General features: G+C 58.3%; 2 protein-coding genes across 3 annotated transcripts; both read right to left on the minus strand.

Moving 5' to 3' along the window:
* Positions 1–2,105: 2,105 nt before the first annotated feature.
* On the minus strand, positions 2,106–7,930 carry SF3B4 (splicing factor 3b subunit 4). Its single transcript, XM_006263136.4, has 6 exons — positions 7,820–7,930; positions 7,151–7,279; positions 5,777–6,319; positions 5,035–5,229; positions 3,343–3,513; positions 2,106–2,549 (listed from the first exon to the last, which is right to left on the minus strand). Exons 1-6 carry the CDS (start codon positions 7,851–7,853, stop codon positions 2,368–2,370), a joined length of 1,254 nt encoding a protein of 417 aa, XP_006263198.1. The 5' UTR covers positions 7,854–7,930; the 3' UTR covers positions 2,106–2,367.
* A 649-nt stretch (positions 7,931–8,579) lies between these two features.
* On the minus strand, positions 8,580–25,826 carry MTMR11 (myotubularin related protein 11). 2 transcript variants are annotated; one of them, XM_014604666.3, is made up of 17 exons: positions 25,683–25,826; positions 20,583–20,649; positions 20,269–20,405; positions 20,049–20,121; positions 19,718–19,860; positions 15,081–15,162; positions 14,851–15,007; positions 14,361–14,448; positions 14,108–14,196; positions 13,864–13,988; positions 13,465–13,531; positions 13,242–13,312; positions 12,991–13,163; positions 12,489–12,659; positions 11,826–12,041; positions 11,300–11,566; positions 8,580–10,807 (listed from the first exon to the last, which is right to left on the minus strand). In XM_014604666.3, the coding sequence occupies exons 1-17, from the start codon at positions 25,737–25,739 to the stop codon at positions 10,658–10,660; spliced, it is 2,133 nt and encodes a 710-aa protein (XP_014460152.2). In that variant the 5' UTR covers positions 25,740–25,826; the 3' UTR covers positions 8,580–10,657. The 2 variants fall into 2 exon arrangements, with proteins under 2 accessions (XP_014460152.2, XP_019342004.1); XM_019486459.2 differs by lacking the exon at positions 8,580–10,807 and having other exon boundaries at positions 11,452–11,594.
* Between the last annotated feature and the right edge of the window lie 589 nt (positions 25,827–26,415).

Consider the following 26,415-nt stretch of genomic DNA (forward strand, 5'->3'; position numbering starts at 1 on the left):
AGCACAGCAAGACGGGCTGGCAGACATCACTGGAGCCCAGCCACCAGCCCCTGCATTAGCTCAGCCTGTTGGCCTGGTTCCCCATGTCGGCTGGGAGCCAGGGGACTGTAGCAAACCCAGAGACCTGCCTTGTTGGATCCCCTAGATCTGCTGCTGGGTAACTGGGAGCAGGCTGGCTTGGTGCCTCAGTTTCTCCAGCTGTACAATGGGGTGATATGAGCTGCTTTCTCTGCAGGGGCTCAGCCCTAGCAGGAGCTGACCCTTCCCCCTCCTGTGTGCTAGTGGGGCTGGCTGGCTCCGAGATGCTGCCATTGGGGTGCACTGCAGAGACTGCCTGTTGTGGAGTGCTACTGCAAGTGGTGATAGCAGCAGCCAGAAAAAGTGGGACTTGCACCACTAAGACCAGCCTTTGGCCTGCCAAAGCTCCCACTTTTCGCCCATAAAGCAGGTTCTTGATGCCCCTTCCCTGCTCCTCTTCTTTGGCCTCAGGGGAACTCAGAAACCCACCACCTAGAGATACTCACTCCCTGCTTTGTATTTGATCTCAGGCTCCCAATGCAGCCACGGGGCACACACATATTAGGCTCCGGACAGGGATTGCGCTGGATTTCCTTCCCTCTAACCCCAAGTACCCCAGACTGAGGGACGGCTAAAGCAGGTACGTGGGTGTTGGCTGAGACATTGGCTTCCAGCTTCGCCTGGAAATGACAGAGTAGGAGGGTGGGGGGCTCAATGCAGCGGAGAGACAGTGCCAGCATCGGCAGAGCTGATGTGGTGTGAACATATCTGGAAGGGGCTGAGCTGTGCAGAGAGCCCTATTTCTGGATCAGTTTAATTGATGGTTGTTGGAAATAATCTCTCCAAGCTCCAGAAGGGAACCAGACTGGGTGGGGGGGGAATAGAGCCTGCCTTCCAGGTTTGGTTTCTGGGCTCCTTCCTTTCCCCCACACCCGAGGAGTGTGGGACAGAGGCTGGCACCTAACCCTGCTAGTTTGGCCACCCCTGCTTTAACCTATGAGACTCAGAAGTTGTGCTGTTGATGTGAGGACTCAGACAGGCAGCAGGGAGGTGCTGGAGGTGATGAAAGGGCCCTTGAAAGCAGAGGCAGATGAGGCCTGTGGTCTTGTTACTAATGGAGTCTTTTCTGCTTCTGATCAACAGAGAACAGGCTCCCTCTGCGAGAAGCCCCCGCCCTCACCCGCTATCACAAAAGGTGTGAAACTTCCCACCCCGCCACACTGCTTTTATACCTCCCCAATTAGCAGCTTGGCTTGTGCAGCCACACTGAATTCATTAGAAGATGCTAATGATCCCGCTCTGCCCATCCACACAGCCAGCCCCACCGCTAGCAGCTCAAGGAAGGCTTTCAAATCCATTCCCTCCTTCCTCCACAGCAGCCTGCAGGAGAGGGGCAGGGAGCACAGGGGCTAATTTCTGCAAGGGATGCATCCAGCGCTCAGGAGAGCAGGTTTTATCCCCAGTGAAGACATGTTATTTGCCTTGTCCACTGCTGTTTTAAAGCAAGGGCAGCCAAGCCGTGGCATAGCAGCCGTATGGACAGCCTTTGTGTAGGGCACATGGCAGATGGGGGAGCAGAAAGCAGAGCAGCAGATGGGACAGGGGAAGGGGATTGGAGTGGCACTTAAGGAGGGCATCAGGCCTGATTTGCAGAACACCTGCTAAAAACATTGGCTCAAACAAGTCCAAACCCTTTACTTACATGAGGCAGAGGCAGCCCCAGGAGGGGTCAGTGCTACCCCCTGCTCAGACCCTGAGAGGAGTTGGCTCAGAGCTGGTTCAAAGCCAACTGGATGGAGTCTCAGGGGAGCACCATGTAGCCAGGGCTCCTGCTGCTTGGGACTAGGACATGCTCCCTAAGACATACGAAGACCTTGCTGTGCTCCCAACGCCCAAGTCTCCCATCCTACTACTAGATGCAGCTCCACATACCAGACGCTGCTCCCCAAGCATGGATCTACTGCATACACGAACCCCACACAAGGGGCTGCCGAGTCCTGCATGATCCAGTGTCCCTGACATACAGGAGGTAGGAAGAGGGGATGAAGTAGGTTGTGCTACTGAGCCTGAAAGAAGACTGAGCCACCTTGGCGAGAGAAACCCAGTTGGTTTATTTGCAAAGGGCTGATCGCTTGCTTTACATAGAAAAACCCTCTCATTAAAATCCTAGAGAATGAGGGAGAGAAAGAATAAGGCCTGGTCCAAGGAAGAGGAGGGGGTTGGGGGGGTGTTATACGACACTGATGAGGCTCCCGGGCCTGGGAACGTTGGTCCGTGCACAAGCTGAGATCCAGGGACTGAAGAGGGATCTGTGGCAGGAAGGTTCTTCAGGCCTCCATGCAGTGCCTCCTAAGGCAGGGGTCCTCGCAGGGGGCCCCGTGGGGGCACCGGGGGTCTCTGAGCTGGTCGTGGAGGCATTGGGACCCGCTGGTAGCCATAAGGTGGTGGCCGTGGGGGGCCACTGTAGCCGTGGGGGGGCATCAGCGGAGGCGGCCCACGCATCCCATGGTGCGGCATGGGGCCGGGGTGACCTGCAGGGAGAGAGGATCCTGGCATTTAGCCTCAGCTCCGTGCAGAGGCTGCAGGGCAGACAGCCCTCAGAGGACTCCCCCAGGCTGACTTCACCCCTAGTCCGTTGGCCAGGAGTGCTGGAGGATACCAGTGAAGCTGGGCCAGCTTACTGCTGTGGCCACGGGGAGGCAGGCAGAGCCAAGAACGATGGACACTTGCTAATGAACCTCCCCGTCTCCATGGCAACAGGAAGGGGCATGGCCCAGTTCAGCCAATGGGACAGCTGGGCAGGGATCTACCTACTACAAATCTACATATTTAATTGCTTTTCAGTCTTGGGAACAACTTGTCAACAAATATGTCAAGGGCGAACACCAGGACCTAGGTGAATAACTTTTCAGAAAAGCCCCCCCCCTCCCCCCGGAAGACACAGACTAATGGACACAAGCTAGTCAAGGAAAAGTTTTGGCTGGACATAAGGAAAAACTTCTTTTCTGTATGGATAACTAGAATCTGGAACACTTCCAGCAGAGGTGGTCTTTAAGAGGAGGTTGGACAAATAACTCGTTGAGCTCGTTTGAGCCCAATTACCTCCTGCCCATGGCAGGGGACCTGACCTGACTTGATAATCTTATAGGTCCCTTCCAGTTCTTCTTTCTATGATTCTAACTCTGGGTAAGATCTCCCCACCCCCACTTGTGGATGGGGGGCAAAATGAAGCAACATGACCAAGGTCCCACAATAAGTCGGTGCCAGGGGCAGGAAGCAAACTCAGGAGTCCCATTTCTCCCCCTCCACCACACCTGTACTTACCCATGGGGGACCCGAAGTGTGGCCCACGGGGCGGCATGCCCATAGGCGGGGGCCCTGGGTGCGGCATGCCAGGGGGTGGGCGCGGTGGGGGCTGCCCGCCGGAGCCCGGGGGTCCCGGGTGGTGCTGGCCCATGCCAGGGGGTCCATGATGCACCTGCATTGGCGGCATCCCTGGGGAGGAGACAGACACAGTGAGACCGTCATGGGCTCTCAGACCCGCTCAAACGGAAGCTGTGATCAGGGCAGCTGCACAGCAGACCCGGCTAGGGGCACTGGACAGCCACAGCTCCTGCCCAACTCCCCCAGCCTGCTGGGGCAGGACTGGAAGCAGAAGGGACCCTCAGATCCACTAGCCCAGAGATCCCAGGAGGAAGAGACCAGCCAGCTCCCGCTTGGTCTCAAGCCCCATAACTGAGCTGGGCTGAGGCCTCCCGTGGTACGGAGATGCCTTTACATCCTTCAGATTTGCTCTGTCTCCATCAATACCTTGCGCCCCATTTCTCTGCTGGATCCGTCCAGCACAGCTTTCCCTGCTTACATGCAGCAGCTTCGAGAGATGTATCCTGGCTGATAGACTGGGGACACTGCTAACGAATTCCCCCATCTCCCTGGCAACAGGGAGGGGCACGGCCCAAACAAACCATCTAGGCAGCTCGGAGGGGAATCTACCAGGCAAAAAACTGCCTATTTACTCACTTTTCAACCTAGATCCCCCCCCCCAATCTTTTTAGCAGAAGCCTGGACACCCAGGCATACTGCTATTGGGGGGGAGGGGGGGGTGTGCCGATGACAATGACACACAACACCATTTGTCACATGTAATTGCCTACTTTGAAGGCCCCAAAGCTGGCGTGTAATTGGAGGTGACAGCTGCCATCTGGTCACCCATAGCCCATTCCCGGATCACACACAAAGCCTCTTAACCAGGCAGAAAGGGAGAGGGCTGGGAGTGTGTGGGGGCGGGGCTGAGAACCACGGTGAGGGGAAACTGAGGCATTTAAGCCATTTTAAAGTGGTTTTCAGATCAACTGGCCTTAACTGGCTACCTCTGGAGGGAGCTGAGAGCATAAAAAAGGGGTAGGAAGACAAGGGCAGTGTTCAGCCTTAGGCCTTCAGCTCCCCAGGACCACAGCTGCAGGTGCAAACACCATCTGTGTGCAAGGCACCCATTTGAACCAGAAACCAAGGTCAGGGGATCTGGCAAGAGATCCTGAACTAAGGGCCCAATCTCACCTGAGGGGGGCTGGGGGGGGGGTGGCCAGGCCCCAATCCCAGTGCAGGTGGCCAGATGGGGGCAGTGCCAGGCTCCCAGGGACCAATCCCTAACATTCACATTCAGTCCAAGCCACGAAGCATCCAGCTGATGGAAGCCAGCCATTTCCAAAAGAATGCAGGCAATTTTAAAAATCAAGGCTCAGCGATGAGACACACTGACCCAGACCACTCCACCCTGGCTTCCCTGCTCAGACATCCCCCCCCTCTAACTGAAGAGCAGGATTATTAACACCCTCGTTAATAAATCACTAAGCACTTACTCTTGCATGGGAATTTTGTCTAGAGCAGGGCTCAGTGAATCAGGCAGGAAGCCAGTGTCACTGTGCCCATTTTACAGAAAAGGGAAACTGAGTTACGTGGCATTAGCGCCCAGTCCAGTGCTCTGTCCACTAGCCCAGCCTGTTCCCAACACCTTACCTGGGTGATGCATCCCGCCCGGTGGGAAGGGATGTGGGTGCGGTGGGTGTCCTCCACTGGGTGCAGCTCCAGATGGTGGGCCAGGGGCACCAGCGCCTGGTGGCATGGGTGGAGGGGGCATGGCAGGAGGCATTCCTGGGGGCATGGCTCCAGGGGGTGGCACCGGTGGGGGGAACGAGCCGGGGGGTGGGATGCCTGAGGGAGCAAAGGATCAGTGAGAGCACTACCCCTGCACAAATCATCACCCCACAGGCCTGCATGCTGCGGCCCCGCCTTTCCCAGCCACGCAAGAGCCAATGGCATGGCTCAGGGGAGCAAGGCATCCCAGTGATGGGCCAATCAACTTGGGGATGGAAAGCTTTGCATTGATTGGTCCAGTACAAGAGATACTCATCTCAGAGCAGGTGACATGGCCAACCACCTGGGGGGCAGGCAGCGTTCCTTTCTAAGTGGGGTCAAGAACCAGGCTTGAAAACCCCCTGGCCCGAGCACAGCAAGGGGCTGGCGTTCTGAGCCCCCAGAGCTGTGTTCCGGGCCCCACATGTAGGCAAGACCCCGGCCAACAAATCAGTGCCAACCCAGAGCAATGGGCACGCTTGCCACATTCCTCCCTGTGGTCCAGCAAAGCCCTGGCATTGCTTCAATACCAACCCAGAGAGCAAAAACCCGTGACAGACTGCACCCAGCCACCAACTAAGCAACGCCCCCCCTGCCGGGGGGCACAGCACAGAGATTCCCTCACCTGGTGGTGTGACCCCGGGGCCCAGGGATGTGACAACCGGGGTGGGCACAGACGGCGGAGGAGGGGCGTCTGCAAACAGCTGATGGGGCCGGTCAGCCTGCGAGAGAGGGTTTTGGGCAGCGAGGAGGCGCTCAGCTGCTGATCCATGACGCTCGCCCTTGGAGTCCTTCTTGAAGGCGTAGGAGACGGTGATGGGGCGGTTGCAGAGGTACTGCCCGTTCATGGCCTCGATGGCAGCGTCTGAGGCGTCGAAGCTGGCGAAGTTGATGAAGGCATAGCCCTTGGAGTTACCCGTGTCGGGGTCCCGCATGATCTTGGGTGTCTGCAGGATGACGCCGAAGGCGCTGAAGGTGTCGTACAGCAGCTTCTCGTCGATCTCTGGGTCCAGGTTGCCGATGAAGATGTTGGCGCCCACGTCCAGGTTCTTGTTGTGTGCCGAGGCCTTGTTCACCCGGATGGGCTTCCCGTACAGCTTGATCATGTTCATGATCTTGATGGCATAGTCGGCATCCTCCTCACTGAGGAACTCCACAAAGCCGTAGCCTACAACACACCGCAATTCACTGGGATGGGATGCAGCCCCTGGGACCCACTCGAACCCCTCTCCCCCTTGCTCTCCGCTTCCTCACGACCCCTGGCCCCATCAGAGCAAAACCCTGCTTCCTCTGCGTTTCTCTCTCCTGTTGGCTCATCTGGAAGTGCCCCCTTCACACCTACCCTGATCCCAACTGCTGATGGGAAACCTTCTCTGCTCCACCTGCCAGTCAGATCCACCTCAGTGCATGTATATATGACCATATAACCCAGGGATCTTTTTCTTCCCAAGTTCTCTCACCCCCTGCTCCGATACGTTGTATCAGTTTAACTCAGTAGGGGGAAACCTTTGTGGCAGACTAATTTGAGTGCAACAGGAGGGGCACACCCGCTGCTGCACTAAAGCACTACGAGAACTGAAACATGCACAATACATATGTAGTCTCAAAGCTTTCTGGGCCACCCTTCCTGTCAGTCCTCAGAGCCGTCCTTCTGCCTGGCAGCTCAGGGCCCTGTTCTCTGAGCACGGGTGCGCTACCACCGTAGGTCTCACTTCTAATGCACCATTTACTCCCTGCTCCAGCAACATGGAAGATGACTAGGAAGACAAGGTCCTTGAAAGCCTTTCCCTACCAGCGGGGGCTGACCCACACAAGAACTGCCAGTTACTGGGTGAGGCCACAGGCCCACTTTGCCCCGTCTCCTGTCACGTGGCAGCAGAGAGCAGACGCTGAAAGGAAGAGCGAGCTGGGTCCGATCAGGGTTTTCCCCCCTGTTCCCCTCTCCCTTGCCGCGTCCAGCATATAAAACCCAGGTTTTACCACGATGGAGATTTCTCACCTTGGTGCTGGCCCGTGACCCGGTCTTTGGGCATGTGCGTGTTGACCACGGGGCCAGCCTGGAGGAAGAGCTCCCACAGCAGCGGCTCGCTGACCTTCTCGTCCAGGCCGCCGACGTAGACGGTGGCATCTTGACAGGGAGAGACGAAAGAAAGGGGCGTCAGTCACGGGCTCGAACAGGGGCAGAGACCGGGGCCGAGTCCTGGGGGCTCAGAGCACGACAGCGAGGGCAAAACCTTCCTCGCTCTGTGACGCAAACCCCAGACCCTCGCTGCGGAGAAATTTGGGGCCAGCAAGGCCACGTTCAAGAAGGGGGCGGCTTATAGGGCCGCCCTGGCGCTGCATTAACTGGGCTGGATGGACCCAGTCGGACACTGCCCGTGTCCCCGAGGGCCCAGAAGGGGGTCAGTGCACGGCGACCCCCCCGGCAGCACGGACGAGCACGTCGCAGGGTCCTCACGCAAACCCCCCAGTCCGCCCCGCGCCGGGGGGAAACCCCTGCCTGCCCCTTTGGGGCCAGAGGCCTTGGCCCGGCCCGGCCCGCAGCAGCGCCCGCGCGCTGGGGGCTTAAAACCCCGACACGTGGACCTGGCCCGGGGCGCCCCCAGCAAGGCAGCCGCCGCCGCCCAGGGAGGGACGAGACGGGCCCGGCCCGGCCGGGGGGTCGCACCCTGGTTCCGCTCCGAGATGGGCCCGGCCGCCATCTCCTCCGCGCTGAGCCGCCGCCGCCGCCGCCAGGCGACCTCCGACCCTTCACCTCGTCCCCTCCCGACACCACTTCCGGTTCCCGTCTAAGCCGGAAGTGCGCTCCCCAGCGGCCATGTTGGCCAAAGGCGGCCATGTTGGAATCGGGCGAGAGCTGCAGCCGCGCGCGGGGCGGCCATGTTGGAGCCGGGCGGAAGCGGCTTGCGAAGGTGTCTGAGCTGCTGCTGATGTTAACGCCTTGTGGGACACGCTGGTAATAACAACAACAGGGCCTAGGCTTGCTGCCAATAACTAGCACAGCACCCATTTTGCAGGTGAACAAATTGAGGCCTAGAAAAAGGACGAGACTTGCCCAGGGGCAGAGCAGCCGGTTTCAAACCTGGCGCAATTCCCAGGTATAGCCCTGGCTTGCAGGGGGAGTCCTTGCAGGGCCGCTCTGTGCCTCAGTTTCCCCGCCTATAAGAGGAAATGCCGATAGCGGCTGCTGAGTGAAGTACTTTGATATCTACCCAGCATGTTCATTAGGGTTATCAGTCGTTAGTCCTACTTGTAATGATTAACTGGCTGATAATACCCTTGAATCGGAGGCTCGTGGGATTTGGCACCACACGGGACGTCGAGATGATTTCGCCCGCCCTCACGAACGGCACCTGGAGACTGCAGCCTCTCGCGCGACCTTTTGGGGTGAACTGGGACATGTCCTTCAAACACGCCACCGCACCCCGTAGCTTTAAAAATACTGCGTTTATTGGGCTCTTAAATAGAAACGTCACTACAAAAATATACAGACTAGGAAAAAACAGAATGCCCTTCGGTGGGATCGCGACGTACCTCCTGCCTCGCGTCGCGGGGGACGCGGGATCCGAACGCCGCGGCCACCCAAAGACTTCTTAAGAAGTAACCAAAGGAGTTGCTTCAAGGGAGAGCCCAGGCCCCCGGCCGGCATCTTTTTAAGGAGCGATGGAGACACTCAGCTCTTCCCCCCAGGCCTCTCATGGGGCTGGAAGGAGTTTTTAAGATGAAGTGCGCACGGCTCCCCATCGTTTTCAGGCAACCGGCACAGTGTTTTCCAAAGCGGCATTGGACTTTCAGCTGTGACTGCCTCTGCCCATCCTGCAACTCCACTGCTTTCAAGCCCTGCGAGAAGGGGAGGCGTTCGATCCTTGCACCGATCCTTTTCTAACCCATGAAATTAAAGGGATCCTTTCTATTAAGTGAAATAGATGGCGAGAAGCACGTGCATGTGCACACACCGTGAATAAGCTCATCCATGTGTAGTCTCTGGTTCTGCCTAAAGTGCTTCAAGCCCAATGGAAACCCATCTCCTGCCGGTTACTAATTATAGCTAGAGCTATTTTTAAAAAAATAAAATAATACAAATAGCTTTAAACAAAATGTGTTACTGATAACTGTGCCAGGGCCTTGAGAAAAAAAATCCTGCAATAGAAACACCTAATCAGCAGTGAGGTTGTTCCCCCTTCCCCTCCCTTCCTCTGCTGCAGATTTTATAGGGTTAGAAAGAGATCCCAAAGCAGGGAGGAACATACTGGCCCTGAGCTACCATCAGCAATGTCTGCATATACTGAAGTGGGGGAGCTGCAGGGAGTTTGGAAGGACCTGAAAGACTCCAGCAAGTTTCCCCATGTGGGGCCATCCCCTGAATCCTAGTAGCAAGGGCCTGAATCCACCCCGCTGGGAAGATTCCCCTTGCTGGGCTGTGAAGCTCCCAGACAGGATGGGCTTTTGGAGAAGGCCCAATTCACCAGAGGGGTCAGGAAGATTCCCAGCCGTAAGGCACCACCACCCCATCAAGCTTGTCAGCGCAGAGAACAGGTGGTAACACAGGGTCGAGTCTGATCCTGGCCATGGGGGACAGAGAGGATGTCCCAGATCCACACCAGCCCATGCAACAGCCTGATGTGCAGCTGATGCAATGGGACCTAGAGCTCAAGGAAGAGAGTCTGCAAGAGATGGTCTCACAATCCCAGATCCGGCTGCTGTCCCTCTGCAAGAAAGCAGCAGCCGCAACCTGGACTTGGGGGAGTGCATGTACACGCCACATTTTTTGCCTTTCCATGTGGTGCAACTGTGTGTCTGTTTGCACGAGCAGGGTTTCCGGACGCTTTTTTGCGCATTACAGTAAAACTCCTCAGGGACTTCAAAAGTGCTTCTGGAGGTAGCAGGATTACAGCAAATACCACGCCCCCTCTCCCCAACCTACTCCCTTGTACACAGCAGCTTACAATGCATCCGAGCCTCTAGGGCAGGGGAGACAGGGGTCTTCCAGTCCTCCCACCCCAAAGATTCCTCACTACTGCCTGCTTTGAGGGGTCCAACTGGGAAAACCCAGCAGAAGCAGCCTGGCTAGGTGGGTGGAAGGTGCTGCAGACCCACCCACGATCCGCAGGGAAGGGACAGCTAACTAGCAGCAGGGCAGGGCTCCTCCACAGTCCCCAGAGCCAGGATGACCGTGGATCTGGGACCAAGGGGAGAGCTCCATCTCTAGGGCTCGTTCTGGAGATGCGGGTCCCCTCTGCCATGTTGCTGGGAGATGCCCAGTCACCAGGACAACTGGGCAACATATCTGCGACCCCTCAGTAGATGCCAAGGGCTGGGCAAAGTTCCAGGCCTGGGACCGAAAATCCAGCAGTATCCGGGTGCCCGTCTCCAAGATGAGCTGCACACAACAGCCTGTGGGCACTGGCTTCTTTGCCAACATGCAGGTGGACAGGTCTGAACGCCGGGGAAGTCGGTCATGTGAGTCCAGCCGCTGCCTAACATCCTCTCCCAGCAGTGGTCACCATCAGCGGGACGGGGAAAGGGGGCTTCCTGCCTCCTCCGACTCCGCAGGGCTGGGGGGAGACGTGGCCCTCCAGTGCCCATCGTTCAGACACTCTTGAAGCAACTCCAGCTCCTCGGTGAGGTCGGTGAGCATTGCAGGGAAGAGGCCGCGCTGAGCAGGGGGGAAAAGAAGCAGAGGCATGGGGTCAGGGCAGGCAGCTGGGGTACTGGCTAGCTTAGTGCCATCAGCTAGTGCATGGAGAGGCTGGAACAGCCGGAGCCCAGACCCACCTCGCTGGGCACCTGACAAGGACCAGCTCGATTTATCCCTCATTGGGCTACACCCAGGGGCTGATGAAAAGCATTGCTGTAGCACACTCGGTGCTGTACATAGCCCCCGTCCTGAAGATGCTGCAGGGGAACGTGGGGAGTCCCACTGGATACTAAGGCTTCCAGCTTCCTTCTCCACCATTCCCCTCTCCACCCTAGATCCAGCCCCTTGGCCCACACCACCCTGTTGCAATGAGGGCAAATGGTTTGAATGGTAGATTCAATGGTTTGAATCAACACAGGAGGGGCAAAGGGACTTGACTGAGGTTACAGGAGGTGGCAGTGGCAGAGCACCGCCCCCACCGAGCTGCCCCGAGCCCAGCCTGGCCCTCACCTGCCGCTCGGGGCTCCCACGGAGGTAGCATCGTCTCCAGAGCTGGATCGCCGACCCCGTGCAGGCAGGCACCAGGACCGCTCCAGGCAAGGCAGGGCAGCTGCTGGGCCAGCCCCACTGGTCGTTGAGGCTGTCCGAGGATGGCACCCGCCACGGGCCCTTCTTGACGAGTGAGCCGTTCTTCCAGGGGAAGAGGTGGGGTTGCGGGGCCAAGCCCCCCCGGGCCAGGAGGAACACAGCCCCAGTCTCAGACAGGGTGGCTTTCAGCTGGAGAGAGGCAGGACGTGGGCTGGGGCTTTGGGAAGGGGGACAGGACATAGCAGGGAGCAAAGACACAGCAGGGCTAGAGGGGACTCGAGGCTAGACTCCTGGGTTCCTTCCCCATCCCAACCAGGAGGAAGACCAAGTTGTCCAGCTCCTCGTCCCTTGTGCTGTGACCATTAGCCTGCCTGCCTGCCCACACAGCCCCCACCCAGAGCTGCCTGTAGTGCCCGGACCCACCCCACACAGAGGCAACCGCACTCACCTTGCTGCAGCCCGGCGGGGCCATGTGCCCATCACTGGCCCTAGTGTAGATGGGGTTCTGGAACTGCGCCCGCTGCTGGGCACTGTAGTGCAGCGCCCAGGCCCAGACAGGGGGAAGGCAAGCACCCCCTCCCACTGGGGCCTGCGGCAGGATCTCCAGGTTGGCGGCGTCCCGCCAGCCATTGACGGGTGTGTACAGCTGGCTGGAGGCCCGGTGCTGGGGGTGCAGACAGAGGGGGTGAGGAGGGGAGGAGCGCACACACAGCAGCTGCTCCCCACTGCCAACACTTTAAAGGAAACATCATGTTACCTAGCTCTCCCAGCAGCAGGGGGCAAAACCCCTGTGGGACAAACGGGGAAACTGAGGCACGAAGCAGTCAGGGGTAGAAGAACCCAGGAGCCCCAGTCCCCTGCTCCAACCCTACTTTTCTCCCAGGAAGCCCCAGTGTCCTCACTCCCATCCCTGGCTTGAACAAGCGGAACCCAGTCCCCGCCTGCAGCTGAGCAGAGAACGCAGAAGTCCCCATCCCCTGACCTGGGGGCCCCACTCACCTCCCACGGCCGAGGACAGAACCAAGGAGTCCTGACTCCAACCCCTAGACCGGACCCCTCCCAAGGCAGAGCAGAGCCAGCTCCCAGGCCCATCCTGAACCCCAGGACCCACCTGGCCCCCACGGCTCCGCTCCCACTGACAGCTGAAGAGGAAGGTGCTGAAGAAAGGCACGTAGCTGCTGTCGTGCAGGGCCAGGAGATAGGCCTCGGTGAAGGCAAAGGCAGCTGGGAACTGCCGCAGCAGCTGCCAGGCGCAGTCCAGGAAGAGCTGAAACACTGGAGCCTGCAGAGAGGGGTTAAGCCCCAATGAGCTGACAGCGAAATACGACCGCTTCTGGGGTGGAACGCGGCAACATACGGACAGCCCCAGTGGAGGGAGGGCGGGGTGGGGGATCAGCTGCCATGGCAATGCGGCTGCCTCTGGGGTAGAACACAGCAGCTGGGGACCAGGACAAGTCATGTGGGGCTGGGATGGGGTCCAAGCCCCAAATCCCAGGGGTCTTCTGGGTCCCTGCCTCACCCAGCCAGCTCCACCCCCAGCTCCAAGCCAGGGCACCTGGAAGCCAGTGGGAACAGGCTCCATGATGCCCCCCGCTGGTTGCCCCTGGGCTCACCTCGCCTCGGTCGCCATCCCGGCAGAGGTTGAGGCGCTGGGCAAAGGGATGTCCGGCTGCCACCCACTCCCGCTGCACCAGGTTCTGGAAGCCCAGCTGGGTGCGAGCGTGGGGGTCGGCCAGCAGCTGCACCAGCGAGGCCACCAGGCAGTTGAGGTCTCGGTCGTCCGACTCTGTGGGGGCAGCACGGGGTGAGCGGGGGACTGGCAGCGTGGCCTGGGGACCCCGGCGAGCGGTGGGGGAGTCTCTACCTTGTAGCACAACAGAGCAGCGCCTCTCTGCCAGCAGCACAGCCACATCGCTAGCCTTCCTCACGCAGGCCCTGCAAGGGGATGGGGTGGCTAGCAGAGCTGGGGGCACCGGAGGGGAGGGGAAGGGAGGGGAGGGGAGGGAAAACTGGGGTCATGGCTGCATGCGAGCCTGGCCTGGGTGCTAGGAGAGGATGTCTTGGGAGCAGGGAGGGACAGCTCTCACCTGACGTGGTCCAACCAGTGGGTCCCCTCCAGCGCAGACAGCCACTTCTCATCAGCCACGGCGGGGTCTGGAAGGCAGCCAGGCAGGGGGACAGAGATGGAATCCTCCAGCAGCCACCCCAGCCATGAGTGGGAATGACCCTCCCCACTCCACAGGTGGTAGCAGCAGAGTAAGAGAACATGACCAAGTCCCCCAAGGGGGTCTGTGGTGGGGAAGAAGCGAAGCGACACCCCGTCTCCCGAGTCCCATCCACCCTTTGCTGCCCCAGAGATGAATGAGACCTGCTCGAGCAGGGAAACTGAGGCAGGGAGCCAGCTCCCAGCTCAGCCAACATCCGTGGAAGAAGAGCCCGACTCTCTTAGCTCCCAGGAGAGACACAGGGCAGGGGAAGCTCCTCACCGGGCGAGCAGAGGGTGCGGAGCCGCACATGGGCCAACTGGATCTCGGTGGAGCTGGGCAAGTCGGCCACTGTGTCCACGACCACGCATCGCGCATGCCCAGCCAGCAGCAGTGCCTCCACTGCCCTGCAGAGACACATGGGGCATAAGACGGGTGCTGCTGGCCCCCCTAAGCCAGGCTAGGGCCTCAGCACAGCAACCCACCCCCCATCACAGCGCCACATCCCCATGCCTGTGGCTTCTACCTTGTGTCCTCCTTCTCAGGGTCCGAGGCAGCATGGAAGCTCGCAGCACGCAGCAGGTCACTGCCCCCAGGGTGCCGCCAGCAGAGCCTCTGCAGGGCAGGGCAGACACAGGGGGGCAAAATCCATGTCAGGCTGCTTCCCCCACCCCTGCACCCCCATCCCCTTCCTCCAGCTTGAAGCCAGAGCTCTTCCCTCCCCCCTGCTGGTTCAGGCTGGGGAGGGTCACCCTGGATGATGGGAGGGGGTCACTCACTGGGATGCGTCGCTGGTTGAAGTGGGCAAAGGCTCGTTTGAGTTCGTTGTCCAGCAGCTGGCCAGGCACCCAGAGGTACCGGGGGAGGCTATGGGCATGACGTGGGGAAGACAGCTCAGACCCTCCCCACAAGCCCCCTGCAACCCTCTATCCCAGGATTCGGCCTTCGGGATCCTCCTTCCCTCCCAAGAGTTTGATCCCAGCCTGGTCCCACCCCAACCTGGCTTTCTGGGCACTTTAAGCCCATCACAGCACAAAACCCCCGAGCATCCAGGGCGGAAGCACAAGCAAAAGCAAAAGCTTTCCATTGCCCCCACAAGTCTCAGTCCCCGGGTCTAGGAACAGGGGCTGTGGAGAACAGGAAACCCAAGCATCTGGTCTCTCCAGTACCCTGGATCCCTTGGGGATTTGGGGAGGTCTCCTGCATTTTCTAGTGGAGACGGGGCAAGGGGGGTGAGAAAGATCCTGCCCGCCCCACACCCCCGCTCACCTGGTGGCCATGTCGAAGCGCTCATTGGCCACACTGACCCGCCAGCCTGCGGGCCCCAGGCGCCGCAGCTCCTGCTCCCAGTCCTGGAGGCTCTTGAAGAGCAGCGTGGGCGCCGGATCTTCCTCCCCCTCCTCCTCGGGGCTCCGCTGGGCGTTCTCTGCAAGCCGGAGCCCAGTCAGCACAGTGCCCATGGGGCCCCTGCCCTCCCGGCCAGGCACAGGATCACTTACCCAGGTTCCTCAGCTGGGTGGAGTCGGACCAGGCTGCCACATCCCTGTCACTCTCCTGGGCCCGAGCGATGGCCATTGTCACCTGGGAGGCGGCAGCCATGAGCGGGGCTGGGGCAGGGCTACCAGGAGCACCTTCCCCCCCTGGGGAGCACCCCATGTCCCCCGGCTCCCAGTTTGAGCACTGCTGAGGGGAGTTGGGGGTCCTGGCACAGCCCAAATCCCCCAGTCCTTTGTGATTCGGGAACTGGGATGATTTCATAGACATTCAGGCTAGAAGGGACCCCGAAGGATCATCGAGTCCAGCCCCCTACCCCAGGGGCAGGAAGTCAGCAGGGATCCCAGGATCCCAGCAAGATAAACATCCAAATGTGTCCTGAAAGCATTCAAAGTGGGCGCTTGAACCACCTCCGGCAGCAGGCTATTCCAAATCTTGGGGGCTCGGACAGTAAAGATGTTCTTCCTTACGTCCAGCCTGAAACGGTCATGGAGGACTTTGTGACCATTCAATCTTGTCATCGGGGTGCTCTCGTGAACAGACGTTCCCCCAGATCCTGGTGAGCACCCCTGATAAACTTGTAGGTGGCCACCAGATCACCCCTGAGCCTGCGCTTTTCCAGCCTGAAGAGTCCCATAGCTCTCAGCCTGTCATCATAAGGTCTGTTCTCCTGACTTCTGATCATGCACGTGGCTCTGGACTCTCTCAAGCTTCTCCACATCCTTCTTGAATTGTGGAGCCCAAAACCGGATGCAGTACTCCAGCTGCGGCCACCCAAGGCTGAGTACAAGGGGAGAATGACGCCCTGGGATTTGCTTGAGAAGCATCTATGGATGCAAGCCAGCGTTTTGCTTGCTTTACTAGCCGCAGCATCGCATTGCAGGCTCATGTTCATCTTGTGGTCAATCAAGACCCCCAAGTCCCTTTCGTCCATAGTTTCATAGTTGGTAGGGTCAGAAGGGACCTGAGCAGATCATCAAGTCTGACCCCCTGCCATGGCAGGAAAAAGTACTGGGGTCAAATGACCCCAGCAAGGTGTTCATCTAGCTTCCTCTTAAACAGCCCCAGAGTAGGAGCCAGCACCGCTTCTCTTGGAAGTTGATTCCAAGTCCTAGCCGCCCTGACAGTGAAGTAGCGCTTCCTGATGTCTAGTCTAAATCTACCCTCTGCCAGCTTGTGACCGTTATTCCATGTCACTCCTGGTAGTGCTCGGGGGAACAGGGACTCCCCCAATGCCTGCTGGTCCCCTCTGACTAGTTTGTAACAGGCCACTAGATCCCCCTCAACCTTCTCTTGTGGAGGCTGAACAGGTTCAGGTCCCTTAGCCTCTCCTCCTAGGGTCTGTCCTGCTGATCCCTGACCAGCGTAGCACTGCCAAGTAGGGCTGGGCGAGGCTTCGGGCAGAGCTTCGGATCTGGAGAAGCTTCAGACGCTTTGGAGCGGGAGGCAGCACGTCAGGTCAAGTCGCTGCCACATTCGGCTTCCCGGAGCGCTTCCGAGCCGCCTCCGAGATCCAGCCATAGGGTATAATGGGGGATCAATGAAATATCTATAACTTTGTTGGTTTTTGTCTGATTTGGATGAACTTTTCAGGGGTGGTAGACTCTGCAGAGAGGCCCTGCCAAGTTTCAAAAAGATCAGTGCAAGGGTTTGGGGGGAACGGCACCCCAAATTCTTGAAAGCAAAACTCCTGTCACATCTAGGCGTTACAACACAGGGGGATCAAAACTGCAGGGGTGGTAGCTCTTACTGAGGCCACAAAGCCTGCCATGTTTCAAGGAGATCGGTGCAGGGGTTTGGGGGGAAGTGCCCCTCAAGTTCCAGACAAGCACAACTGGTGCCACGGGTGCTGTGGGATTGCTCGTGTCTGTCCTGGGGCGGGAGGGGAGACACTGCTCAGGCCTGGCTGCTCAGCTGCTGTGTTCCCGGTTACCGATCAATCAACCATGATTCACTCGGGGACCAGGGACCCAGGGCCCAGCTCAATACACAGGACCTAGCTACTACATAACGACTTAACGAGCAGCAATTAGCACCTACAAACCCAGGCTAAGGAGAGGAAAGACTCAATACAGACAATCAACTGCCCCCAGACAGACACGGTCTTGGCACGAGTGTTGCCTGTCAGCAGCCAGGGGTGCAGGGCCCCAGGACCCCCCGCACCGATCTCCTCCACAGCTGGCCGGCGTCACAGCAGGGGCCACCATCCCTGCAGCTGTCACCCCGCCGCGCCTTAGCGCACAGTGTCACTCATGGCACCAGTTGTGCTTGTCCGCAGCTTGAGGGGTAGTTCCCCCCAAACCCCTGCACCGATCTCCTTGAAACTTGGCAGGTTTCATGCTCTCAGCAAAGGCTACCATCCCTGCACGTTTCATCCAAATTGGACAAAACCCAACAAAGTTATAGCTATTTCATTGATCCCCCATTATACCCTATGGCCGGATCTCGGAGGCGGCTCTGAAGCTTCGGCCGGATCGAGGCGGAAACCCGGTGCGGAGCTCCCAATCGGATCGCGGCCACCCGAAGCAGCTGGACCCGAAGCCGGATCAGATCGCCTCCGACTCGCACAGGCCTACTGCTGAGCCTATAAGGATGCTGCAGGTTTTTCCTCCCAAGGTGGAGAACCTTGCATTTTTCGGTGTTAAACACCCTCAGGTTCTCGCCTGCCCATTTCCTGAGCCTGTCCAGGTCAGCCTGGATCGCCCTCCTGTCCTCAGGTGTGGATGCTTTACCCCAGAGTTGGGTGTCGTCGGTGAACTTGGCCAGCCCGCTTCTAAAAACCAATGTCTATATCATTAATGAAGATATTAAAGAGTATAGGCCCAAGGACAGAGCCTTGAGAGACCCCACTTGTCACAGCGTGCCACGATGATTGACTTCCATCAACCACCACCCTCTGGGTCCGACCACGGAGCCAACCCCCAGCCAGCGGATCATGGCAAGGTCGAGGCTGCAGTTGGCCAGTTTTGCCAAGAGGTGATCGTGGGATACCAGATAGAAGGCTTTTTTAAAGTCAAGATATACAACATCAATCTCTTCCCCCTTGTCCAGGTGATAGGTCACCTGGTCGTAAATGGAAATGAGATTGGTCAAGCAAGACCTACCCGCAACAAACCCGTGCTGGCTATCCCTCAGGATGTTGCCATCAGCCAGTCCATTGAGGATGGCCTCTTTGATAAGCGGCTAGTAAAGCGACCAAAATGCTGGCTTGCATCCATAGATGCTTCTCAAGCAAATCCTGGGACGTCATTCTCCCCCTGTACTCGGCCTTAGTGAGGCCACAGCTGGAGTACTGTGTCCAGTTTTGGGCTCCACAATTCAAAAAGGATGTGGAGAAGCTTGAGAGAGTCCAGAGAAGAGCCACGCGCATGATCAGAGGTCAGGGAAGCAGACCCTACGATGACAGGCTGAGAGCCCTGGGGCTCTTTAGCCTGAAAAAGCGCAGGCTCAGGGGTGATCTGATGGCCACCTACAAGTTTATCAGGGGTGACCACCAGTATCTGGGGGAACGTTTGTTCACCAGAGCGCCCCAAGGGATGACGAGGTCGAATGGTCACAAACTACTACAAGACCGTTTCAGGCTGGACATAAGGAAGAATTTCTTTACTGTCCGAGCCCCCAAAGTCTGGAACAGCCTCCACCGGAGGTGGTTCAAGCGCTTACATTGAACACCTTCAAGAGCAAACTGGATGCTTATCTTGCTGGGATCCTATGAACCCAGCTGACTTCCTGCCCTTTGGGCGGGGGGCTGGACTCGATGATCTTCCGAGGTCCCTCTGAGCCCTAATGTCTATGAAATCTATAATCTTTTCCAAGACCTTCCCTGGGATAGAGGTCAGGCTGATGGGCCTGTAGTTTGCTAGATCCACTTTCCTCCCTTTCTTGAAGATAGGCACCACATTGGCCTTCTTCCAGTCTTCAGGCACTTCACCAGAGCTCTTAAAAAACCATGCCAGGGGCTGGGCTATAATGCTTGCCAGCTCCCTGAGTACCCTGGGGTGTAACCCATCACGGCTGGCTGACTTGAAGGTATCCAGCCTCTCAAGGTGTTCCTTCACGAGGTCAGCACTGATGGAGGGTAAGGGATCTCCCTCACCCGGGCCTCCCTGACCCACAGTGGGCAGGGGTGTCCTATGGGACTGGTGAAAAACTGACACAAAGTACCCATTTAGCAAGTTTGCTTTTTCATGGGCATCAGTTGTCAGTTGTCCCATCTGGTTTAGCAGGGGTCCAATGATCCCTGCCAGGGACTGTATGGGATCTTGTATGGGATCAGCTGGTACCAACCCCTTGGGGCTGGGGAATCCCTGAGTGCATGGATGCTAAAGGAAATCCAGCCCTCCCCATTTGAGAACTAAGGGAAACTGAGGCAGGGAGAGGTCAGCAGCATGAGGAACAGCACCCGGGAGTCTTGGCTCCCCCTCTCCAAGCACCCAGATCCTGCTCCCCTTCACAAACTAAGAACCCAGGAGTCCGGGCCCTCAGCCCCTGACACCAAGCCACGTCCTCCCCCACTTGGTGTAACCACTGACCCCAGCTGCCTTTTGCCTCCCACCACATGGGAATATGAGGATCTGACCCACAGCACATAGGCAGCAGGGTCCCTGCCTGCCGCAGGGGCGTGAGGGAGGGTCAGACTCACCCGGAAGGCGCCCGGCTCCAGCCCACTCTCGGGGAAGCGGAAATGCAGCACGCGGAAATCCCTGCAGTACAGGACCAGCTCCTCGGGCATGAACTTGAGGCTGGAGCTGGCTGTCAGCACCTTGGCCTTGGACACGCTGCTGGCTGCGGCAGGGAAGCCGGGTCAGGGGCTCAAACTGAGGGGTTCAGCCCCCAGACGCAGAAAGCACTCCCAGGGCAGAGGGTAGCAGGGATACACCATTGCCTCCAGACCCAGCGAGGGGTCCGAGGGGCAAACTGCCCCATGCCACTTCTTGCGACCCCCCACAACTGCATACCCCAGGCCCCTTTACCTGCTACGAGCTTCCCGATGCAAGGTAGGGCCACGTCGTATTCGCTGTGCAGGAAGGAGCAGCGTGGATGTGCCTGCAGCCGGGAGCAGATGGGTCAGGGGAGGGTTGGGCCATACCCCAACCCTCCCCCACTCAGCCATGATCTGGGCATGTAGTGGGATTAGCTGCTGGCTGGCTGGCATGGATGGGGACACGCCCCCCCACCTTCCCCTGCACCCACCTTGGCCCCGGGGGGCACGTCCGGCACAAAAGCAACCCTCCGGTTGGTGCAGAACAGAGTACCCGGGATGGAGTCAAACCTCAGGCTGGCACCGAGGCTCCTCCGCACGCCGGGTGCTGCTTCCAGCACGAACTCGCCTGAAACCAGGATGTGGCATCAGAGGCCGGCAGGGACCCAGTCCTGGATCCCCTGGGAGGGGGTGCGGGTCCTTCCCGGCCCAGTTTCTGCAGGGCCTGAGCCAGCCCCCAAGTTCGGCTGCAGATAAGACCCACTTCCCAGACTGGATGGGGTCTGCCCCCCCACCACCCTGGTACCTGGGATCCCGGGGAAAGCCTGGCAGGGCCTGTTCCTCTTGGCGTTGGAGAACTTTGGACCTCTGGGCTGCCGGGTGGGGGGGGAGAAAGAGGCCAGGGTTAGTGGGGTTTAATCCTGCCCTTCCCAGGATAGAGCTGGCAATGACCAGGAGGTTCTGGAGGGCCATGAGGAGGTCCATGCCTCAGTTTCCCCAATGCATGCTTCCACCTTCCTTAGTGAAGCAGGCCAAGGTCTGCAGGCTTGCAGTGTGGAGGGGTGACCTGATGGCTGTGAGAATGGTGCGGGGTGTTGACACTCAGGGCACAGGGCGGTCTGGGCACAGGGCTGGGAGCCAGCCCACCGCCCTCTCCCTCCCCCACATCTAGCTTCGTTGTCCGATTCCCTTCTGTGCCTGCCGGCAAGTCGCTTTGGCCTCTCTGATGCAGTCCGTGAGTGGAGAAACTGAGGCCTGATGCATGCTAACCGCTGCACCACACAGCTGCATCAGTTGGGAAGGGGGCGGGGGTTGACTTATGCAGCCCCGATCTGGGGAGCAGCTGCCAGGCCGCAGATGGGGATGCATGGATCAGCAGGCTCCAGACATACATGGAGCTGCCACCAGCTCAGCCCCACAGGAGACCCCCGCTCCCAGGTCCAGTTTCTCCTCATATCGAGGCGGGGCTGAAACCAGCAGGGATGGGGTTGTGTCCCCATATCCACTCTGAGATGGACTGGACAGGGGAAACCCCCTCCCTTCTCACCCTCATTTCATCCATGCCCCTGTCCCGTGGGCTATCTATGTCACCTGCCAGCCTCCACCCCAGAATCAGCTTCATTTCACCAGCCCTATATAATATAATGTATCTTGCTGTAACCATTAGAGACCCCAGCAAAGACCAGGGCCCTGCTGTGCATGTACGGTGCAAAGGGAGATGATTCTCCTCCCTTTAGGGCTGTGAAACTGGGCTGCCAAGCAGCCAGGGATGAGCAAGCCACTCTATACACAGCAGGGCTCTTCTACGCTGCACCCATACAACCACAAAGCTGCCCCTTTCCCCTCTGTCCCCACCCATGGGGCCACTCCTGGTACATGAGGCTGGGGACAGATATAGACCAACAACATCAGCGAGGCACAAACTTGCTCACACCCGAGCTCCTTTATCTGTTGCAGTGGTGCAGCGTAATGCGGTCACACCAGCATGAGGGGGCCTGATACCCAGGGGCAGATCCGAGAGGGTGCAGTCTCACCCCCCTTGGGTTCCTGACCCACCCAAACTTGAAACCTAGAGCCTGGCAGAGGCAAATATGGAGTCACAACTTCATGGCTTATTATAATCTATACTCTATAATACTATATATATGTAATCTATTCTAATCTATACTATAATACATAATATAGCTATTGTAATCTGTATTATAATACCTAATTCTCTCTCTCTCTCTCTCTCTATATATATATATATATATTATAATCTATATCATAATACATAATACTATATTATATATATATATCCTGGGTAGTATGCAGTTATGTACTTCTCTCTCCAATTGAAGGCAATGTCAGCAGGGCAGGTGCGCGGTGGGGTGACACTGCCTGCTGCAGTTTCCCTCCTTCCCCTACAGAGTCAGGCTTAGACACACGATAAAACTTAACTATGTACAAATTTAATAAGATAAGGAAATCATAATATAAGCATGTGTACAGAAAATATAGGAACTATAAATAATTTATTCACATGCCTATACAGGTACTCTATATATTATACTGTTGAGAGATCAACAGGTCAGACAAAGGTCTCATTAACTTATACTCTAAAGCGATGTAAGGCTTACAAAGCATAAGGTGCAGGCTCCAAAATATGAGGCTCAGGATTTACAAAATATAAGATGCAGAGCAAAGTATGCCCAAATTTAGATTCCCAAGAAAACAAAAGGTAACTCATGTTACCCTGATGCAATAACAGTGCCTCAAGGATAAGAAGTAAGTTTCTCTGTGCCCTACAGGCCCCCGTAACCCTGTTTGCATTCCCCAGGAAGGGGACCTCACAACCTGGGAGTCCTCCCCTTTGGGGCTTCCCCTCCAGCTGCTGGCCACAAACAATGGGGGAAATCCCTCCTTCCCTGTGGGAAACCCTCTCTCCGGTAACTCAGGAACAAGGCCCTCCTGTTCCTCGGCTGAGGCGTCTCCTTCCTCAGCAGGGGGTCCTCCGTGTCTCGAGGCCCTTCCGGCCTCGGGCCCTCTCTGGGCCCTGTGCACTGTCCCATGCACCAACAGCCCTGGCTCATGCACGTCATGTGGCTGTAGGGTTTCGGTCCACTCCTGGACCCTCCATGCACTGCCTGTGCACCGTGCACCCGGCCCTGTGCTGAGGGTTGGAGACCCAAGCTGCCTCGTGCAGCTCTGGGGGCTCGGTCCACTCCCGGACCCTCTGTGCACCAACCCATGCACCGTATTCCTGGCCTCGTGCCGGGGTTGGAGACCCTAGCTGCCTTGTGTGGCTCTGGGGCCTCAGTCTGCTCTGGACCCTCCGTGCACCGCCTGTGCACCAGGATGCCCGGCCTCATGCTGGGGTTGGAGTCTGCAGCTCCCAGGGTCTTGGTCCCTCTCGCACCCTCCGTGCACCAGCTGCGCACTGGCGCCACACTCCCTCGCGGCGGGGCTGGGGGATACATCCGCTTGTTGCTCCCCATCCAACGATCCGTCTTCAGGCTCTTCTGGAGCCACCGCTCTGCCTCGCTGGCCAGCTCTGCCAGCTCTTCTTCTGCCGTCTTCTTTGTCCTTCTTTGTCCCTCAACGCAGCCGCCCCTGTGCTGGGCACGTTGCCCTTTTACTCCCTCCGGAGGCTCCTCCCCCAGATTGCAAATGGACCAATCGGAGACCGAGAAGGGTTAGTCTCCTCTCAGGTCCAGCTGGGTAGGAGCGGGGCAAGCCTCTCCCCTGCCATCACCTGATTGGTGGGAACGCCCCATCAATCGCTGGGAGCCCTTCCAAGCCAGCAAGCCAGGCTGCTGCCAGCCAGCTTGCCGGGTGTATAATCTGTACTATAATACACAATATCCTAATCTATTATAATCTATACTATAATATAGAATACTATATATCATATATATCATCTATTATAATCTACTTGATTCTCAGTTCTTCATTCCATGGGACTTAATGACCCCCTCTCCTCCTCCCCCACCAAAGGACCTTGATTTCCCACTAATCAAGCTCTCCTCTCTTCTGTCGCCTGCTCCTGGCAATGTAGCTGCCATGTCACAGCCGTGCAGACTGCTTTTAAGTCCAAGCTGCCAGCGCCGGCTCAGGTGTGGAAGCCTCGACTCAGGTGAATGTTAACCCGGGAGTAGAAAAAGCTTTCAGCGACGCATTGGAGGCTCTGCCAAGCCAGCTACATTTTGATTTACAAACCTGAAAGGAGACGCACCTTGAATCCTAATGATTGCTGGATGCAAGAACTAAAAACTTCCCAAAGCAATCAGGACTCGTGGTAGAGGTGATCTCTTTTATAAGACCAACTACATTTTTGCAAAAAAAAAAAAAAAAAAAAAAATCTTTAGTAGCAAAAATCTAGTTGGTCTAATAAAAAAAGATCACCTCTACCACAAGTCCTGGTTGCTTTTTCCTCTAGACCAATACAGGTACAACCTAAAAACCTTCCTAGTATTTTTTGCCAAATTTATGGCAGGGTTTTTTATTTGTTGTTTTTGTTTTTTTGGTTTTTTTTTACACAAAATATAACACTTGCCAATAAAGTTATATCGCTTTTGGCTTCAATCTTAAGCTGAATAACGTGGCCCCAGGCCTCTTGCATGTTAGTAAAGCTTCTGGTCCCTTTTCATATGGAGGCAAATAAATGGGTGTTGTGGGATGTTGCATCCCCCTTTTCAAAATCCTAGATACGCCCATGCTGGTACCAGCCCAAAGGTACCCAGAAACCAGCATGTTCCAGTTATCCCAGTTCTCACAGCATGCATCTGTGCCACAGAAAAGCCTGCCAGAAAAGTCCCGGCCCAGTGAGTCTGCAATCCAGCCTGGTCTGTGCCAAATGCCACCCCCAGCTCCGCATTTTCTGAGGATGTATCAAAACCCAGCAGCCGGCAGGCCAGATCCACACGGCTCCTGACAGCGGGGCGATCTCCAGGGCTCATTTGGAGTGCCCCGGGGATGCGGGTGGGGAGGAAAGGGAGCCCGGGTCTGGGTAGACCTCCTCGCTCTGCCCCTGATCCCCATGCACCGTCCACCTGCCCCTTCCCACCTCTGCCCCCTCCAGCTGCTTTCACAGCAAGGCCTGGACCCCGGCTGGGCTGGGCCGGCTCTGGGGAAGCCGTTCCCTGCAAATAACATCAAGGCTCCCCCTTCTCTCTGCCTCCCTGCACCGGCTGCCTCTTGCCTTCCACTTGCACCCACAGAAATCTCAGGGCTGGACAGGACCTGCAGAGGTCCCATCTAGCCCGAGCCCTGCCGGCGGCAGGATCAGCCCTGTCCAAACTATCATCCCTATCCAAGCGTTTGTACAGCACCCGGCGCAGAGGAACCCCCTTGCCACCCCCCGCTCCCAAGCCCGCTGCCCACCCACACCTCCGCGAGGGTTGAAACCCCGCAGCTCACCTATTTCCGAGCAGGCCGGCTCAGTGCCGTGGGGGAACCCGATCCCCCCTTACACAAGGCTGCCGGCCGCACACCGAAACTTTCCCCGGGCATTTCTGCCTGGCCCCCAAACCCCGCAGCGCTGTGCACAGGCCGTGCACGCAGCCTCCTGGCCCTGGCAGCCCAGACACAGCCGCCCTGTTTTCCGAGCGGGGATCCAGCGGGGAAAGGAGCCCGACAAGGCGCCGGGACAGTGACGCGCCGTGCCCTGGCGACGGCGCCGGACAGAAAAACAGAGGGGGGGGGGGGCAATGGGGGGTGTGGGGGGAGTCACCTTGCAAGTGCCAGCACCCGGGTCGGGGGAGTCGGATCCCGGGGAAGGGGGTTGAAAGGCTGCAGCAACGCCGGGGCGAGGGGGGGGCTCCCTCCCACCCAGCTCCTTGCAAGGCAGGGCAGGACAGGACAGGACAGGAGGGGGCAGGACGCGGGGTGGCGAGAGCAGCCCCCTCCCCGCAGCACCCGCACTCACCCCCGCGCCCGGCTCCTGCTGCCGGACCTTGAAGGAGCTCTTGGCGGCGGGCAGCATGGTCCCATGCCCGGAGCCCGGAGCGGGGACGCGCGGGGACCCCGGCCCGGGCGCTGGGCTCCGGCTGCGGCTGCGGCTGCGGCTCCGCCTGCGCGGCGAGGGGCGGGGCGGGGCTGCCGGCCGCTCGGCTCCCACCTGGCCTGGGGCTGGGACGGCACTGCAGCCTGGTGGTTACGGGGGGCTCCTGGGTCCCTGCACGGCACTGCAGCCTGGTGGTTACGGGGGGGCTCCTGGGTCCCTGCACGGCACTGCAGCCTGGTGGTTACGGGGGGCTCCTGGGTCCCTGCACGGCACTGCAGCCTGGTGGTTACGGGGGGGCTCCTGGGTCCCTGCACGGCACTGCAGCCTGGTGGTTACGGGGGGCTCCTGGGTCCCTGCACGGCACTGCAGCCGAGCCCTATGACACACGCCAGTAAAGTTGCATAGGTTTTGGGCTTTGATCTGAAGCTGAATAACGCAGCCCCGGGCCCCTCGCGTGTTAGGAAAGCGTCTGGTCCCTTTTCCCCTGGAGGAAAACGTGCGCTGCGGGAGGTGGCACCCCACGTCCCCAAAATCCCAGCTGCGCCCATGCCGGGAGCGGCCCAAGGGGCCCGGCTCTCGCGGGGCGCCGCGGAAAAGCCTGCGAGGAAGGGGGTGAGGACGCCTGGGGGCCCTGCGAGGGAGGGGAGCCTCGTGG

Source organism: Alligator mississippiensis, chromosome 15 (genome assembly GCF_030867095.1).
Source record: "Alligator mississippiensis isolate rAllMis1 chromosome 15, rAllMis1, whole genome shotgun sequence".
Classification (NCBI taxonomy): domain Eukaryota; kingdom Metazoa; phylum Chordata; order Crocodylia; family Alligatoridae; genus Alligator; species Alligator mississippiensis.

Excerpts from the sequence above, each read along its gene's own strand:
- SF3B4 (XM_006263136.4), bottom strand. The coding sequence starts at position 7,853 with ATGGCGGCCGGGCCCATCTCGGAGCGGAACCAGG. Across the intron at positions 6,320-7,150 it reads GGTCACGGGCCAGCACCAAG|GCTACGGCTTTGTGGAGTTC; the intron begins GTGAGAAATCTC and ends GGTGTGTTGTAG. Across the intron at positions 5,230-5,776 it reads CCCCGGGGTCACACCACCAG|GCATCCCACCCCCCGGCTCG; the intron begins GTGAGGGAATCT and ends TTGCTCCCTCAG.
- MTMR11 (XM_014604666.3), bottom strand. The coding sequence starts at position 25,739 with ATGCTGCCCGCCGCCAAGAGCTCCTTCAAGGTCCGGCAGCAGGAGCCG. Across the intron at positions 19,861-20,048 it reads CATCGGGAAGCTCGTAGCAG|CCAGCAGCGTGTCCAAGGCC; the intron begins GTAAAGGGGCCT and ends TCCCTGCCGCAG. Across the intron at positions 13,532-13,863 it reads CCGCACCCTCTGCTCGCCCG|ACCCCGCCGTGGCTGATGAG; the intron begins GTGAGGAGCTTC and ends GCTGCCTTCCAG.